The following is a 17,217-nucleotide window of genomic DNA, read 5'->3' as shown; positions in this document are numbered from 1 at the left end:
TATATATATTATAAATGTGCAATGCTTCAATTATAGTTGACATGAAAAAGTTCAGGAGGCAATGAAATGCCAGGTTTATTGTATCCAGGTTCACACGGACATGGTCCAACTTGACTCCATGAATCCTTTGAAAACATATGCATGGGTAAAATATGCACTTGATGGTCTCCTTTTTATTCATTACCTTGTAATCTTGTTTTTGAGAAATGATTACGCAGATATGACTTGATTATTCCTGTATTTTTCTTTGGCATTGTCATTTCAGAATAAAAGGTTTTGAGAATTGTGTATCCACTCAACAACCAGTATCTGTTAGTATAATAGATATATAATAATAGTAGCTGTAAAATAAAAAGGACTGAACCTGGGAGGTAAACAAGCAGAGGAGGAGGAAACCAGGAAAGATGGTTCAACAAAAAAAGTTATCAAGCACTGTTTCGCCAAATTGCTGTTCATGGCAAATCACAAAATATCATGACAAGTTCCTATGGGCTGTGTTGACCTGATGCATTGTTGATAAATTTGCTTCATATTAAACAGTACATCAAGAAACATACTTAGCCACTTGCCATTCCTAACCTTTCATGAGTGATCATTTCACATTCTTTGATCTTTTCACCTCTCCAACCATGGATGAAGTGGGATTTTGTTGGTTATGAGAAAAGAGTGAGTTCTGTGTTCGGAGTAAAAGAACATCCAATAATGGATAGTTTTGGTTGAGACATGTGGAGGTAGCACACACAACCATGGAATCCACATGAGCTCATACCTCATCAAAGACAAATTGGTTGACATCCAGCAGCTCAAAGGTGTCTTCCTCTCCAGGGTCTGTGCCTTTGACCGCAGCCAAAGCAGATGCAAGCCTCCTCCTCAAACTGAAGCCTCGCCAGCAAGCCTGTGGGTGCCCAAAGAACAAATGCTAGAAAACACTCCATGAATCACATGGCCAACATAAATATTGTGTGTTACTCCATTAGGGAGATAAAACATGTTAACCTCTCTTTTAATTGCTTGTGTGGTGTGTTGTATGAACTCTGCATGACTTCAGGCAGTGCATGACAAATGAGAGTTCCAGTGCGCCCCTAAATCCTCCAATTCCCACAGGATTGGAAAGGAGACATGGGGGGGTTGGGTCCTCATACTTTCTTTCTTTCGTACAATCTGATTAATCATTGTGAACACGCACAATAACATTGGCAACAATGGTCTATAGCTTCCATATCTACCTTACCATGGAGGTTTTTCAGTTAAAAATGGACTAGAGCAAGTGTTGTGTTTCTTCAAAAGCAGCTCAAAAACATTTCTCAAAAGGAAAGGTTAAGGTCACCAATGGAAAGCTTTTCTAATATTTATTGTTTTAACATGAGTTCCACTGAAAGATGATCAAGTTTTAAAATAATAATAATTAAAAAAGCAATTCTGAATTAAATTAAAAATAAAATAAAATGCATCGCACAGTGATCATTTCTTGAACTGCGGCCCACACAATTTGACACAGCGTATGCAAATCTGTGTAATAAACTTCAATGCTCCAAAGGATATAATGCTTGACGAGGATTAGCTAGGACTAGGATGACTAGGATTTTTTTTTCTCTGACCCATTTTTTCAAAATGTATTTTAAATTAAAATTGATTTCAGTCCAACAAGAAATCAGTTTGAAAATAAGAGTCAAATGACTCTTCAGCTCGAAGTTGCACCTAACACAAATGAAATAATTGAAGAACAAATTCAATAAATCACATGGAAAAGAAAATATTAAAAAGTGTGACACTTATTGTTGTATTACCTGAATCACCACTGCTGCATGATCCTGAACCTTGTGCAGAATAATCAAATCTGTCTTTTCCCCATCGCCTCCATTTTGAGCTTCAGAGCACTTGTCACTCTGACTGTATTGTCCGCACATTTGCTGGCTCATAGCTGCAACTTCACTGCATGAAAGAAAAGGATCACAAGGTTAAGGAAATGCCATTTAGATCAAAATCTATTTTTAAAAACCATGCAGTGAATCTACATCATCCAGGCTTTTGGAAATGGAAGCTTTAGCTTTTGATGCCCATCTAAAATAGAGCTGGTTTCACAGTGTAGTTGAACTGATGAAGAGAAACATATTTAGTCATAAGTGCCTGAAATGATGAGAAATGCTCTACAGCCAATGAAGCACAATGTAGATGAGAACTATGTAAGTAAAAAATGTCAGCTAATGGAATATTAATAAATTACTTTTTGACATCCTTGTACTGGTGCTTTGGTGCTGTTTTAAGAGGGGTAGAAGTCTTTCCTTCCTTTGTTGACAAAAGGTCCAGGCCATCATACTGTCGCACTTGAGAGGGATCCTCGGACTGATTGCTTGGAATATTGCCCTTGCGCAGATATTCTGGTGGAGCTCCTCCAGGGAGGTCGACTCCTGACTCCATCATGAGCTGTCCTGTGCAAGCGGTGTTCTTCTCAAGTGTTTTGTCAGATGTTCTTTGGACCATAGCTTTATTTTTGGCAGTGAAAGTCAAGTCCCCATATTCATGAGCAAATCGTTGATCTTCAGCAAGTTGTTGAGCTGCTGTAAGGTGACGAGAGATGACCTCCGCTGCCCTCTGGGCAGGCAAGGAATCACTGAGAAAAAATGGAAAAAACTGTTAAGAACTTGCATTTGTGATCGAGGTGATATATTTTGCTAGTAGATGTCATAAGAACTGTCATTTCTGCAGGACTTATGTTCAATGGGGCCATCTGATACTGACATGTGAATGCAATGGTACAGAAGCATAAGATGACCAAAACTAACCGCAATAGTTAAAGAGCTATACATTTCAAAATAAAAAAAGGGATGTAATTTAATATTGAGATGATAAGATGCTGTCCATTCTGAGGCAGGCATAAAGGTTAACACGCTAAGGCATCCATATTTCCTGGGCCATCCTTGAATATCATCCATTGTATTGAAGTGACGAAGAACTACAGAAGTTAAGCAGTACATCTTAACCCACCGGACTCATTGAGACAGTGTGAAGGAACATTGGCTATGAAGTAGAGGTTTGAACATAAACTCACAGACACGTTATAATCATTGAAAACACCATCCAACTACTACTAATGCTAAAATGCATAAGAATGATTCTACCTATTCTACCAGAAAGCCAAAGTAGAAGCCCACCGATTCACAATGACAAAATGGGTTAAGGGTTAAAATTTGCTATATGGCCCTGTATCGGTCTTAAAACCACACGAGATGCTTTATCGAAGAGAAATAACCGGGGGGGATACTAAAAATCAGTGGTATATGCCCACCACAACTTCTTAGCAGGAGGTGGGATAGGACATGTGTCAGTTCATTGTCCGTCTCCTGACAAAATAATGTCTCTTTCAGGGAGAGGATAAACTGACAACAAAGACCACCTCAATGAAATTAGCAAAGTGACTGTTCTGCCACCCCTCTGAGATTTAGAGCCTGAGGGTTCAGTCTCACTTCACTCTCCAGTCAGTAGCCTTAGGTAGAGCAGCTTCATTGCTGTAAAGACCCAAGTCTTTCTTCACAGCAGGACGAGGGGGCAAGTAGGGTTTGGAGGTCCGAGAGGACTGTGACCCTTATGGCCCCTTCACTTCTTTACCTACTGGTTCACAGGAGGGTCAGTGGAAATCTAAAAATGCTATTTAACAAAGAAGATTTTTAATGAAATGACTACTGTTGAGAGCTATTTGGATACTGGGAGAGATTTTTTCAGGCAAACAGGATAAGACTGTCTAATAGTTTGAGTGAACTAAAACCCACACTAAAAAAAACACAGCGAATCACAATAAGAGCATTTAATGGTTAGCGCAGAATGTAATTTTGCGTGTGCTTGAGGGCAGAAAATGTTGGAAATGTAGGTGTAAAAGGTGTGTATGCTCAATTGTGTAAACATAGATGTAATTGCAGTGAGCAGGAGACATGTCAACAATGAATTAGACTCAGAGATCACTTTTTTCATCTGATCAACCTAATATACCGAAAATTAGGATTTGTTAAAGGCTTGTATTGAACATGCTACATCTTAAATTCAATTGTTTCTCTTGCAATCTACCAGAGCTATGTTGAATGAAGCACCTTAACTGTGCTTGTTACCACAGTGGTTTGGTGAGGGTGGATGACTGGCATCCATTTAAGTCCATATCCATATGAAGGGGCCCGTATCTTGGTGGAAGGACTCTTTGTGTGCTGGTTTCTCAAGTTGGTTTCATGTACCCGCATCTCGAATTTGGGTGAATTTCACAATGCACTTTTGACCCTCCAAACTCCTGAAAAATGAAAATGTTAATACAGTAGTAGCGTCTCGTATATTCTTCTAAATTTAACCACACAATCTTTTGGTGTTTGTTCTGGCTTCTGTGACATCACCAAAGGTTGTCACATCCTCAACTGTCCCTCACCAAAACTATTGGCCAGGTTCAGCATCACAAACCTGAAATGTTAAGTGCTAGTTGAAAAAGGAAATTCTTCCTTAAACAATGAAGCTTAGCTTCGATTGTCAATACGTTCTCGGTCATTCCTGTCTATTTCTTACCTACTTTCAGATTAGTTTAATTCATTTCCAAGTAGTTCACACCTCAGGCACTGACACAAAAAATGGCTCTAATTTTATCTCATCGCATCATGTGACATCCGTCAGGCTGACCACAGAGTTAATGTCAAAAATATATGGGTTAAGTAAATACTGCAGCGAAAAAAGGCTCCATTCTTAGCAGCGTCCAACAGGGAACTTCAGCTGAAGAATGAGTATTTTGTTTTGTTCGACATCCTGTCGAGAACTGTTGTGAAACCATACTCCGGGCCAGCCCCATGGTTTCCCTGCTTAAAGTCGCTGGCAGACTGGCGTGTGGCACTCTCCTCGCCTCTTCTAAACCCTTCTCTGACACAAGGTCAGGCCAGGGGTCAAATGAGTCTGCTGGTCCCCGCCAAGACCAGAGAAAGGCTGATTGTCCGAAGGCCGGGGGGGAAAAGGCCCTCAGTGAGAGGTGAAGTAGCGAAGACCGCCAAGCTACCCCCCAAGCAATAGGAGTCCTCGGTGTGACCCGTCCAAGAAGCAGCCAGTACCTTTCATCCTTTGTGCGGTGTAATTTGGATGGGTCACGAAGATAAGCAGAAAGTTGACCAGTGTTTCAAATGTTGGTGGTCCACCGTCCACTGCAGCAGCGGTGTGTGTGTTGAGGCCAGTGACATTGAGAGACTTGTGAAAATAGATGGACGTTGTCTTTAGACTCACTACGCCCCGGGTATGAGACATAACAAGACGATAGCTGACATTCCTGGTTGCAGCACAGCAGGATGACAAAAGCTTGGAGGCGTAATCCCACCTCAGAGCTCGAATATGGGTTCCCTTTCTGATTTTTTTTTTCTATGTTTGAGTGTAGAGCAAGGATCATTCTGGAGTTGAGTTATCAGAGGCCTGACTCTGATTTTTAAGGCAAATTACTTTTTATATCTCAGGAAAGCATTTCTAGTTCACCACATTTTAAAGTTGTAAATAAACATTTTAAAAAGGAGTATATACACACCTGCATGATTTTGAAATTATCATATCACATCCATACAGGTCGATTATAGTTTATATGAATAGCTTATCTTAAAATGTATTTTTTTCTCTAATTATTAATCTTGAATTCCCATCAATGGGTGGTAGATAATTCATTTACTATCACAAATTATTATTTATTCTGACTCTGAAACTTCTCAATTTTTTCCACCTTTCCAATGCCTCCATGATTCAAATTAAATAACTGAAAATCCAATTTCAGATCCTCATTTTAGAAAGTTCATTGACTATAATCGCTAATTCGATTCTTTGTTTGTGACCCAAACCAAAAGTCATAATAAAATATATTCTATTATTTGCGGTATGAGGTGTATATTTTTGTCTACTATCCAGAATAATAAGGCAATTACACATTATGAATAACTGACTTCATCCTGTGACACTAGCATACTGACCGAGTGTGCAACCGAAGTGGCTGACCACTAAGTATTTACCCAAGTTCCTGGATGTGCTGGTGCCGCAATTCTCTTGTCTGTCGAAGCAAAGCCTGACAAAACCAGAAGAAGCTGCCTGAGGCTGAGGCAAGCCACTGCTCAGATGTGGGGTATAGAGAGGCATCTGTCTTCCTGTCGTCTGTGGCCATCAAACCGGAGAACGCTGCATTCAGCTTGCATCTATAAAGATGGAACATGGAAGCAGCTTAAACATCTGCTTGAAAAAGCATTGACTTTTAAGCACAGTTTGACAATTCATATATGTTTTTTATTATTCTGCCGCAAAGATGTATGTTTTCTTAAGACTACTTTAATCATCAATAAACAACTTCCGAGACTTTATCAGATATACAGGGTAATTCATATTTTTGGAATCTTGAGTCACATGTCTCATTTGCTTTGGAACGGTGCTTAAAACACATCTAAAATATGAATACAAAACACATACAACTGTGGTACGCAGTGGATTGGGTCACACTAAAAGGCATTTTTTTGTATATTATTATTTATGTATTATATTATTTTTAAATTAAGGAAAATAAGTGTTACAAAGCAATGTGAAACAGAGCGAAAATATGAGTGAAAAACATCAGTATGAGGAACAAGCATAACAAGCCTTGTGGTATTGAATGCACTGGTGAATAGATTTAATCAAGTAGCAACAATTGCACAAGTTAATGTGCAATTATTCATGGTCACTTGTTCCAGAAGGTTATTATCAACTACATGTTACATGAAGTGGAGAGTTTGACAGGCTGGAGAAAAAAAAATGTTTGTTTGTTTTTTTTTTCCATAATATTTATTTATTCCATAATATTTATTTCATGTGAGGAAAGATGGAAAAACTTCATATAAACAAACTGGCAGTGGAAAACAGGATTCAGTTAGGCAAATGACAGTACAAATATTTTTCTCTATTATATCAGATTTATTTATAAACAATATTTGCTTATATATTACAATTATTTAAAAATTATAAGAGAAAATAATGATCAAATAACATGGACAGTTAAGATCAGATCAGTAACTCTAATGCATCTTGAAAGTTTTCAATACCTCCTTTAAACACAGAGAAATGCACAGATGAGTTCCAGTGTGGAAAACACAGAGCTTGACAGATTAAAATTGTTTTGTCAATATCACTTTTTAAGTAATTCTTAAATGTACTCTGAAAAAACATTCCACCAGAGCTGCCTTTTAGGTAAAACCTGGTGTCTAGATGGGAGAGAGCCAATTTGACCTAGTGAAACAGAGAGAGGTGATGACCATAGCCTGAGGCTAAGGATGCACGATGACAAGAATCCCAAATATCTGTCAGAGAGAGTGACTCTGGAGGATGCAGCAGCAGGGCACCAGTTAAATGGAGTGCGTTCAGTGGGAAAAACACAGAGCTCAGAAGTCTACAGAACACCAAGGAATTCAACTCGTTTAAAAACATATGATTCTCTTAGAGAAAAGTCCTTTGGCATCTGAGGCAATTTAGGCTAGAATATTGTGAAAAACACTTCAGACTCAATTCCCAGAGAAGAATATAATATATAATATAATAATATATTAACTTTTATGTTGATGTTTTAGAAGATTTGCAAGCAGCTCAAAACACAAACTCACAGACAACTTTGGGCAAAAAGATACATATCTTTAATTTTGATGTGCAATGTTCACCAAGACAGTGGACTGAATGCAATCATATTCATTTATTTTCACTTGATAGTTATATTTTTTGTTCAACAGCAAACACATTTATGAACTGTACTGCTACATTACGGATACGAGTTTGCATCTGCAGGAAAAATGGAATTGACTGTGATACTTGTCTGACGTCAAACTATAGCAAGTATAAAATAATGAAACATATTTCTGATTCGAAAACCTTTTTTTCTATCAGAAAATCATTTTGAGGAATGCAGGTGTTTACTTAAACATATAATAATAATAATATAATAAAAAAGGATGTGGGGCTACGGGGAACAGCATGACAAAATTGTCCTAGAGAATAAAACAAAAACTTGATCCTCAGGTGACTGTGGATACAGTATGTAACCCAGCTTGTACGCATAAAAACTCTCTGACATGAGCATAATAAAAACTATTACAGTAACCATCTAACTATGGTTTGTGTTTGTTTCATTTAAACTATTAGTTCGAGTTCAAGTTAATTTCGGCAGCAATTGCAACATTTACTCACAACTTATTGTTAACGTGAATTATGTATTGCCATGGTAATAATGAGTTAAAAATATGAAAGATCACTTTGGAAGTAAGTTTTCGTGGAATGTTGTTTTTATACTGGGGCTGGTAGAACAAGACAGGAACACACCAAGTTCAGACCAGAGGTCTAGGCAGAGTCAGAGCAATACAGCGTTGATGTGGACCACTTGCTCTCAGTAAAACAGATAGGGATAAGATTCCAACCCTCTGGCCATAATGTCTGGATGACTGACTGGTCTTTAAATAAAGCGCCAAACGTAAAACAGTCCTTTCAGTCGACATTTGAGCTCAGGGTGCTTGGCTATGTTCAAGCAATAGCATATCAAAATGTATCGTACACCTAACTATTGTAATATATTTTTGTTGCATTTCTGATTGTGGACAAACAGACAGCAAAGGATATAATATTGATTATATTTGTCGAATTACATCTTGAATGTAAACAGAAGACTCAGACACAGACGATGAAGCTAAATCAGCAAACATTAATTAAGAGATAAAGATAACTGAAAGTGTAAGCATCTATAGCAGAACGTCTACTAGCAACTGCTTTAAAATTCTTCATATGCGCCCAAAATGTTTATATAGCTCTGTTTTGATATATCCATGGTTTGAGCTTGAGTGATTTATGATACATTACAGCAGAGTTCACACATAAAACAAGAATGAGGTCAATAGGGCAGCAGGGACATGGCAACTCAAGAGCGGCTGAGGAGGAATAGTAGATATAATATTGAAGACGTTGCTAAAGGGCAACGGTATTTGCAGAAGTGCTTATAGCCTGAGCTCTCTGTTTGATCTGTGGCAATATAACACCATACTGTACACAACCAATTACACTTGTAAATTACAACTACAAATACTTAAAGGATTTCGAGTATTTTGGATCAGAAGTTTCAGAGTTACTTCATAAACACTGACGTGCGTTCTTTTTTTGACATGAACTCTTGGCAGAAAGCTCCACTCAACAATGAAGTTGATCTTTCAAGTCCCATAAATGGAGAGATTCTCTTATCAAACTGTTTGTTTTAATAACAATTTGGGTGTTGTAGCCAGTGAAAACACAATTCATTTGTTTGGATTTATTTTTACTTTACCTCCAACTGCTCTCCTGCTCCAGTGGATTACCTTCTAGATGAACTTCTCTGAGGAGCTGACATCCAGTTAAACTGTCACACGCTTTCTTCACCTCTGAAACACAAATCCAGCTACTGTGATTTAAGTATCATTTAGTCCACATTTATACTTGATCTGTTGCTTCGCAGAACATGACTAGACAGAACAGATCAGGAAATCACCTGAGCATAATTCACAGTTTTCAGTCGATACTGAACAAGTAACTTGTCAACTTGTCAATACTTCAATGAGCATTAATAAATTCATTACATAAAAATATTTTTGTAGTCTGTATTATTTATAGAAAACCTAAATGTATGAACGATTTTGAAGATAATTGCTTAATGAAATAAGAAATAAATCTACTATCAATCATTATAGTTGTATGAAAATCACATTCATTTAGCGTCATAATTTTGAATGAAAACCTTACCTGATAGACAGTTGAATCGCAGGTCAAGGTATGCAAGTGACAAAAAATCAGACATGGAGGGCAGATGAGTGATTCTACAATAGGAAAAAAACGAAAAAATGTTCATCAACCATGTATTTTCTGAACATTTCAGGAGAAATATTTTATAAAGTGTGCCAAGCATTGCATAGAACAAAACTAAAATAAGCTTTTAGTGTGTGTGTGTGTGTGTGTGGGTGTGTGTGTGTGTGTGTGTGTGTGTGTGCGTGACCCAATTAAAATATAATAATAAATATTAGTCATGATTATAAAGACTTAAATAATAAAGTACTTATTCAAAGTCAGACAGCAGTGTACAATGCATTCCAGGTACCTATTTTGTGCCACGGCGAGAACTTGAAGCATTGGCAGCCAGCAGTCACAGAGACTCTGCAGGGATGAGATGCTGTTGTCGTCCAGACGTAGTTCTGTGAGCAGAACATGGTTGTGCAGGCTCGGCGGCTGACGTTCACACAGAGGGAAGCTGTCAGTTGACGGTCATTGAACTGAAGAGGTCAGAACAACTCCAGTCTGTCGATGCCGCTGATCCAACAGTCTCACTGAGCCCATCTATCAATGTCATTTGTTTTGGACCCGCTGTGTTGACAGTCGTCCGTGTCAAAAAGCTATGTGAAGCACGGCTGGGTTTGGGTAACACTTGGGGCGTGATTGTATCCCTTCCTGAGTGTAGCTAAATGAATTAAGATGTTAGACAAATAATTGTTGCAATGCAGCTCTCTAATAAATTTATGCACAATGGGTAATTGATTAGCTCGTACAATTTTGGTGTCCAATGATTGTCTTTTGGTGAGAAAAAAAAACTTTTAAATAAAGCAGGATATTTAAAAGCATGATAAAATAGTTTTCTATTCCGACAATGCAGAATATTTCATCTTAATATTGTTTCTAACTACATCAACTACAGTTGTGATACGGTTGCCCAAGTCACATCATTAGTTTTTAATAGTTCTATAGTAGGATTGTGTTCTAAGTGTGAGGGCGGAAGCAGGAATCAAAGAAATCACATAAAACTCAACACAGAGCATCCCACGGTGAGTTTTGAACTTCAGACCTTTGGTAAGGCCGACATGACTACTTGCTTTGTACAGTCGTCAGGACGTTTAACAGTTCATTCAAATCTTCACCTGTTTTTTAAGGACTACTTACTTCTCTTCTTGAGTTTGTTCTGAGAATTTTAACACTAATATTTTAATAAATATGGCTGTATAAAAATAAAAAACAATTTATGCAAGAACTAATGGTTTTGTGAAGGAATATATTTTTATATTACGTATAAATGTTTTGACTTAATAATCAACATCATTAAATGGTATTGTTTATAAAACAATAATAATGTTTGTCTTTAATAATAACGACTACTGTTGCTAAACATGAATTGCAAAGAGGAATAATGTCTCATCTTATAGATACATATATAAAAAGGACACTATATATCCCAAAACTGCTGCACAGATTATCCAATGGGTTTTCTTTTTTTTCATAATGAAATTATATGTATGTTGCCAGGAAAAAAAAATCTGTCACTGTCCCATCGCCTTACTACAAACTACTGTTAGAAGTCATGTGTGAGCAGTAAAAAGTGGCATTAATGTAAATTAAATTATTTAGAATTTTTCCAAATATAAAACGGCTGATCTCACCTCAGTTAGACTGTTGGCTGTGAGATCCAGCTTGCTGAGGAGAGCGCAGTTCTCCAGACCCTCCACTCTGGCCAGGTGGTTGTGAGAGCAGCTCAGGTGCTGGAGCGTGTAGACATCCCGAAGACCTCTCGTGCTGATGAGCTGGTTGTGATCAAGCGTCAGTATCTGCAGTCTCTTCATGGACTCCAGACCAGCTAGATGTCATCATCGATGAAAACAGGGGAAAATATTTGAGGGTATCTGGACATTGCATTGATCGACCCTTGTGAGCAAGTTTCTCATTTATAACCATCTTTATTCTAAAAAACTCTTTTGCAAATATGGGCCTAAAAGAATCCTCCATATAGTGAGTGGATAATAACTCCCCACTTACAACAAAGAAATACCTTGTGTATGCAACCTCACACAGGCTAAACAATTACACCTCACATCGACATTTGAGATCCGAGGGAACCACGTGTTTCTCTTTCACAAGTTACCTCAGTTTAAAGAATCCTTGTCAAATGAAAATGAATCATAATCAATCAAAGTGTACATCATCTGTTCTGATTCCAAACAGTAACAACAATCTTGTTACTATAGAACATGTACTATAGTGTGCTATTCATCATGAAACACAGCATCATTCATCTATGTTAATATGTTATCAACAATTCATATTTTATTTTCATTAAATTTGTGTCATTATTGCTTGGTTCCGTCTTTTAAAATATAGTTTTAAGTTTTCACATCACGTAGTTTGGCATGCTGTTTTGATTTTGCTTTTATTTTCATGACAAAGCCTCATAAATTTATATGCACTACTTTTAGTTATGTATTTCACATCTACAGTTGAGATTAGCTGTTTTTCTTTTTTTAATCATTGAAGGATTAATTGTCAGAATTTGACTTAAATCCTTGCTCGTCACCAATTCTCTCAATGACGCCACCAAAATTACATTTGAATTTATTTAACCCATTATTTGATTATTCATCAGGTTAGTGTGGTGATCGTGAAAAATGAATACATAAATAACAAGAACGACAGTGCAATAAAACAATCATCAGATAGAATAGAAAGAAACAGATTTAACGCTTCATAATTAATGTTTGCGTTTTTATTTTATTCACCGATTTGACTCTACTTCTCAGCTCACAGTCACAACTACTATTTGTCATAAAAAGGAAGAGGCTGCCCTCTAATGGACATATTCAGAAGGCCAGCACGATCAAACCTCTTTAACTCACCGACGCGAGTAATCGAGTTATGCGCAAGCTCCAGAACCATCAGATGCTCAACTCCGCTCAGACCATGAATCGATGTCAACTTGTTATGGTTCAGGCGCAGAACTTTCAGGCCAGTCATGTCACGGCAGTCCAAATATGAGATGTCATTTTCCTAGAGTGAATCAGGTCCGCTTTAAAAACTCAGATAAATGAGAAGCATTGTTGTGTTTACCTGGGCGTCAATGACACAGAGCTCTGACAGCTGGTTCAGTCCCTCCAGAGAGTTGAGTTGACAGCGTCTGATAGTGAGAGACTGAAGCTGAGGGCACTGACTGAGTGTCAGTAAGCTGCAGGCAGGTAGGCTCTCCAAACTCACCACTGTCACCTGCAACAGCAAAAGCGAGGACAACAACAACATTCTGGTTCATGAAAACTATGAACATTTAATTGACACAGACACACACAATGGTATCAGTGATGGTTCTGACCTCTTGCAGGGACTTGAACCCGGACAACTGCAGCAAATTGTCTGGACAGAGAGGTGGAAGTGTGACGCCCGCACGTGGCCACCTACGCTCTTTCTTGGAGGAGCCTCTCTGCTTTCTCCGGTTCTGGACTGACAGTTTGGACCAGGAGACGCACTCCTTCATCCAGGACAACCTCTTTTGAGCCGTGTGTTCTGGCAGGGCCAGGCCCAAGTCTGTGCACATGCCCTCCTGTTGAGCATTTACACCACTGCTGGGACTGATCCTCCAGCTGGACAGCTGGTCTCTGACTCCTTCTGACTCTCTCTCAGGTGGCACTGCTGTCAAACTCTGGCTTTCTCCTTCAAGGACAATCCTCTTTCTCCACAGCTGCGTCCCTCCATCCCTCTCAAGCGTTGTGCTTTTCTTCCCGTCTCTCATCCTTTCAAGTGTTTTTTCGTTAAGACTGTTGTCACTCTTTGACCGTCTCTCAGTTCCATTAATATTGTTTGATGTGCCGCCCTCTTGCTGCATTACCTCCTCTGTCCTCTCCTCTGAGGGCTGCACGTTTTTCTTCATTAGAGAGTCATTCTTGTTCTTTTCATCCGACGCATCAACATCAGTAATGTCCACTGTTGTACTTGTTCTCTTGTTCGTAGCTTGCTGTGAGAGGTGTCTTTCTTTCACAACTTTCTTGTCAATCCAACATTTATTTTGTTCCGCTGTGGCATTTTCTAGTTTCTGTTTCATTTCTTCACATCTGCTTTGCCCCTCAATTGCCTTTCTCATCCCCTCAACTCTAGTCTGCTTTCTTGATTTATCTTTCACCACATCATTTTCCTTCACAAACTCTATCTCATCTTCCTTTATGTCTTTCTCTTCCTGTTTCTCCACCTGTCTGTTTACCTCTATGACTGACATACTTCCTCCAGCTCTCTTCTCTCTCTCCTGTATCAAACCAACTTGACTATGGTCACTCATATCATTTTCACCTTCATCTTTCTTTTCTTCCTTCTCCTTCACTTCATCTCTAATCTTGCATTTCATCTCCAAATCATCCCTGTCTTCCACCACATTTTTCTCCTTTTTGATATGAAAAATCTCAATTGTTCTCCCCCCGTTCTCTGTTTCCTGCTTTTTTTCACACACTTCTCTGGTTGATAAATGAACATGAGATGTCAAGTCTTCTTTTGTCTTGTTCCTCTGGTCTTGGTTCACCATTGCAATCCCATCATTCCCTTCTTTCTTTTCTGCTTCTTCCCATTCGCTTCCTTCTGACATTTTGTTTTCATTTTCTTCTAGGATTTGCTCTTTAAAGTCCTCCATTCTTCTTTCATCCTCCACTTTTTCACAGTCCAACTCCAAACACATTCCTTTCTTTCTGCCTGGTTCCATCTCTTCCAACTTCTTCTCTTCTTGCTGCTTCATCCTTCTCTCTTCTTCTGGTTTCTTTCTTTCTGCTTCTTCCTTTCCAGTTCTTTTATCCTCTATTGTTAGCTCTTCTTCATTAATTCTCTTTTCATTATCTTTCTCTCTCTTCTTCTTTTCTCTCTCTTCTCTTTGATCTACTTTTTCCATGTACTCAATTTCATCATTTTCCTTTCTCTGCTTTTCCTCCCTTAATTTTTTCTCATCTATATGTTTCTTTTTTCTTTCCTCCTCCCTTTTCAGCACCTCTGTCTTAAGCTCGTCTCTCACCCAGCTTTGTCTCTCATCTTCAACCAGTTGTCTTTCCTCCTCCTGATTGTGCCCTCTCTGATCTTCCTTCCTCAGGTTCCTCTCCTCTCCTTCTATCTGTTTTTCTTCCAACACGCTAGTTTGGCTCTCGCCCCCCTTCTTATCAAGCTTAGGCACTTGTCTTCTAAACTGCCTCATCTGTTCTTTCTTTTCCAATATTTTGTTTTCATTTTGTTCCTTGATTCTCTCTATAGTGTTCCAGATTCTTCTTTCATCCTCCACCTTTTTATTTTCCAACTCTGTCATACTTTCTTCATCCCTTCTTTTAGGGTTCAACTCTTCTTGCTGTTTCATTCTCCTCCCACCAGTCATTTTTTTTCTTTCCCTTTCTTCCCTCCTGATTCTTTCATCCTCTATCAGTTGCCTCTTCACCCTTTCTCCAGTTATCTTTCTTTGCTCTTCCTCTCTCATTTTATTCTCATTGTCTTGTTTCTTTTTTCGGACTCTCTCTTCTTCAAGGAATCTTTGATCTTCAGGTTGCTTCTTTTCCATTTCATCGGTTTTATTTCGCTCCTCACTCATTCTCCTGCTGTCCATGTGCTCCTTTTTTATTTCATCTTCCTGTCTCAGCATTTCTTCATTCTTTTTAAGCTCATATCTTTCCCCAGTCTGTTTCACACCTTCCTCTTCTCGTTTTTCCTCCACCTCTCTGGGGTTTCGATGATCTTCCTTTTTCAGTCTCCACACTTCTATCTCTTGTTTCTCTGACAACTCCCTAATTTGGTCCTTGCCTGCCTTCTTTGTGTCTACTTCTTTCTTCTTAACTTGTTGGACTTTCTTATCAGCATCTTCCATAGTTAACTCTTCTTCCTCTGAGATTTTACTTTCCACCTTGATTCTCTCTTTAATATCCCTGACTCTCCTGTCATCCTCCACTTCCAACTCCTTGCTTTCTTGTTCACTTCTCTTCTGTTCCAACTCCATCTTCTTCCACCCTTCTTGCTGCTTCATTCTCCTCTCATCTTCTAGTTGCTTTCTTTCTTTTTCTCCCCTTCCAGTTGTTTTATCCACTAACATTTGTCTCTCCTCATTTTCGTCAAGATTCTTTCTTTGCTCTTCCTCCCTCATTTTGTCCTCAGTCTCCTGATTCTCTTTTTGTTTTGTATCTTCTTGTCCTTCCTTGAACATTCTCTTGTCTGCATATTTACCGTCTTCCTTATTTCTCAGCATCTCTTCCTTCTTTTTCAGTTTTTCTCCTTCCCTGTTTTCATCCCCATCTTCCTTATGTAGTGTTTCCTCTACCTCTCTGTGGCATCTCTGATCAGCCTCCTTCAGTTTTCTCTCCTCCTCTCTTCTCTGCTTTTGTTGTAATACCCACTTTTTGTTCTCCTCCACCTTCTGTATTTCTTCTTCCACTTGTTTCCGCAATTTACTCATCAGTTCCTGCAGGACATTAGAGACAACAGACTCACAGAAAACACTGAAGGAACATTGATGATGGTTCTGACAAATATCTATAAGGCATCAGTTTTGATCTTAGCAATAGAATTCACTTCACTTTTGTTAACAGCAAATCATTTCACATTATAAAGTAATCATGACTCTTTTTTTATAACAAGCAAAGCACATTACCTTGCTTTGTTATGGCCATTGTTAGCACAATATTTATTCATACTTAGGCTCCACAAAATGCTTATAATTTTATATAATACCACTATACACAATATGACACAAAAACAATCAAAGACATCTAGACATTTCGGAAGCTGACTTGGTAGAGATGTTCATTCCCGACAACCTTGACTAACTCAGGAGTAATCTTCCCATACTGGCAGGTTATATGGATATTTGGTATTGATTTTGATTTTATCTCTACTACATTCTCTCTTGGAAGAACAAAAACTGTGCCAAAGAAGGATAACTATCAGTTGAAAATGGATTACCAGCCAGCAAAAAGGCAGTAACACTCCAAGGGTTAAAACCTGAACCACCAACCAACCCACGTCGGATGGACTTTGTTAATAACATCCATAATATGGGAAGAAAAAAATAGTAGAAAAGTCCAGAATTATTGGGAAAGGTTGACTGAGACTTTATACATTCCATTTGTATTTCCATTACGGGCCATTCTTATCTTGCAGCTAGATTCCCAGGTCTGCCTGATGGCCTTTGTGCATGGAGTTTGCATTTTCTCCCAGTGTGTGCGTGGGTTTTCCCCAGGGTCTCTGGTTTCCTCCCTCAATCCAAACTCTAAAATTGCCCCTAGCTGTGCATGCATGTGTGTGTGAATGTTGTGTGTGCCCTGCGATGGACTGGCAACATGTCCATGGTGTATACCTGTCTCTCACCCACTGACTGCTGAGACTGAGGCTCCAGCTCTCCCAACAACCTTCAACAGGACTTAACTGACGATGTATGTACGTATGTAC

General features: G+C 38.6%; 1 protein-coding gene across 4 annotated transcripts in view; it reads right to left on the bottom strand.

Moving 5' to 3' along the window:
- lrriq1 (leucine-rich repeats and IQ motif containing 1) overlaps positions 1-17,217 on the bottom strand; it is a 36,174-nt gene that overhangs the window by 15,041 nt on the left and 3,916 nt on the right. For all 4 annotated transcript variants that reach the window (XM_053886003.1, XM_053886002.1, XM_053886001.1 and 1 more), the window contains exons 5-15: positions 13,136-16,231; positions 12,880-13,032; positions 12,669-12,819; positions 11,442-11,635; positions 10,115-10,242; positions 9,763-9,836; positions 9,311-9,404; positions 6,003-6,182; positions 2,225-2,611; positions 1,788-1,932; positions 770-895 (exon numbers count right to left, since the gene is read on the bottom strand). In XM_053886003.1, coding sequence (XP_053741978.1) covers positions 770-895; positions 1,788-1,932; positions 2,225-2,611; positions 6,003-6,182; positions 9,311-9,404; positions 9,763-9,836; positions 10,115-10,242; positions 11,442-11,635; positions 12,669-12,819; positions 12,880-13,032; positions 13,136-16,231 — 4,728 coding nt within the window. The remainder of the gene's footprint in view (positions 1-769; positions 896-1,787; positions 1,933-2,224; positions 2,612-6,002; positions 6,183-9,310; positions 9,405-9,762; positions 9,837-10,114; positions 10,243-11,441; positions 11,636-12,668; positions 12,820-12,879; positions 13,033-13,135; positions 16,232-17,217) is intronic.

This window comes from Synchiropus splendidus, chromosome 14 (assembly GCF_027744825.2).
Source record: "Synchiropus splendidus isolate RoL2022-P1 chromosome 14, RoL_Sspl_1.0, whole genome shotgun sequence".
Taxonomy (NCBI): domain Eukaryota; kingdom Metazoa; phylum Chordata; class Actinopteri; order Syngnathiformes; family Callionymidae; genus Synchiropus; species Synchiropus splendidus.
This window is presented reverse-complemented; position numbering and strand designations above follow the sequence as displayed.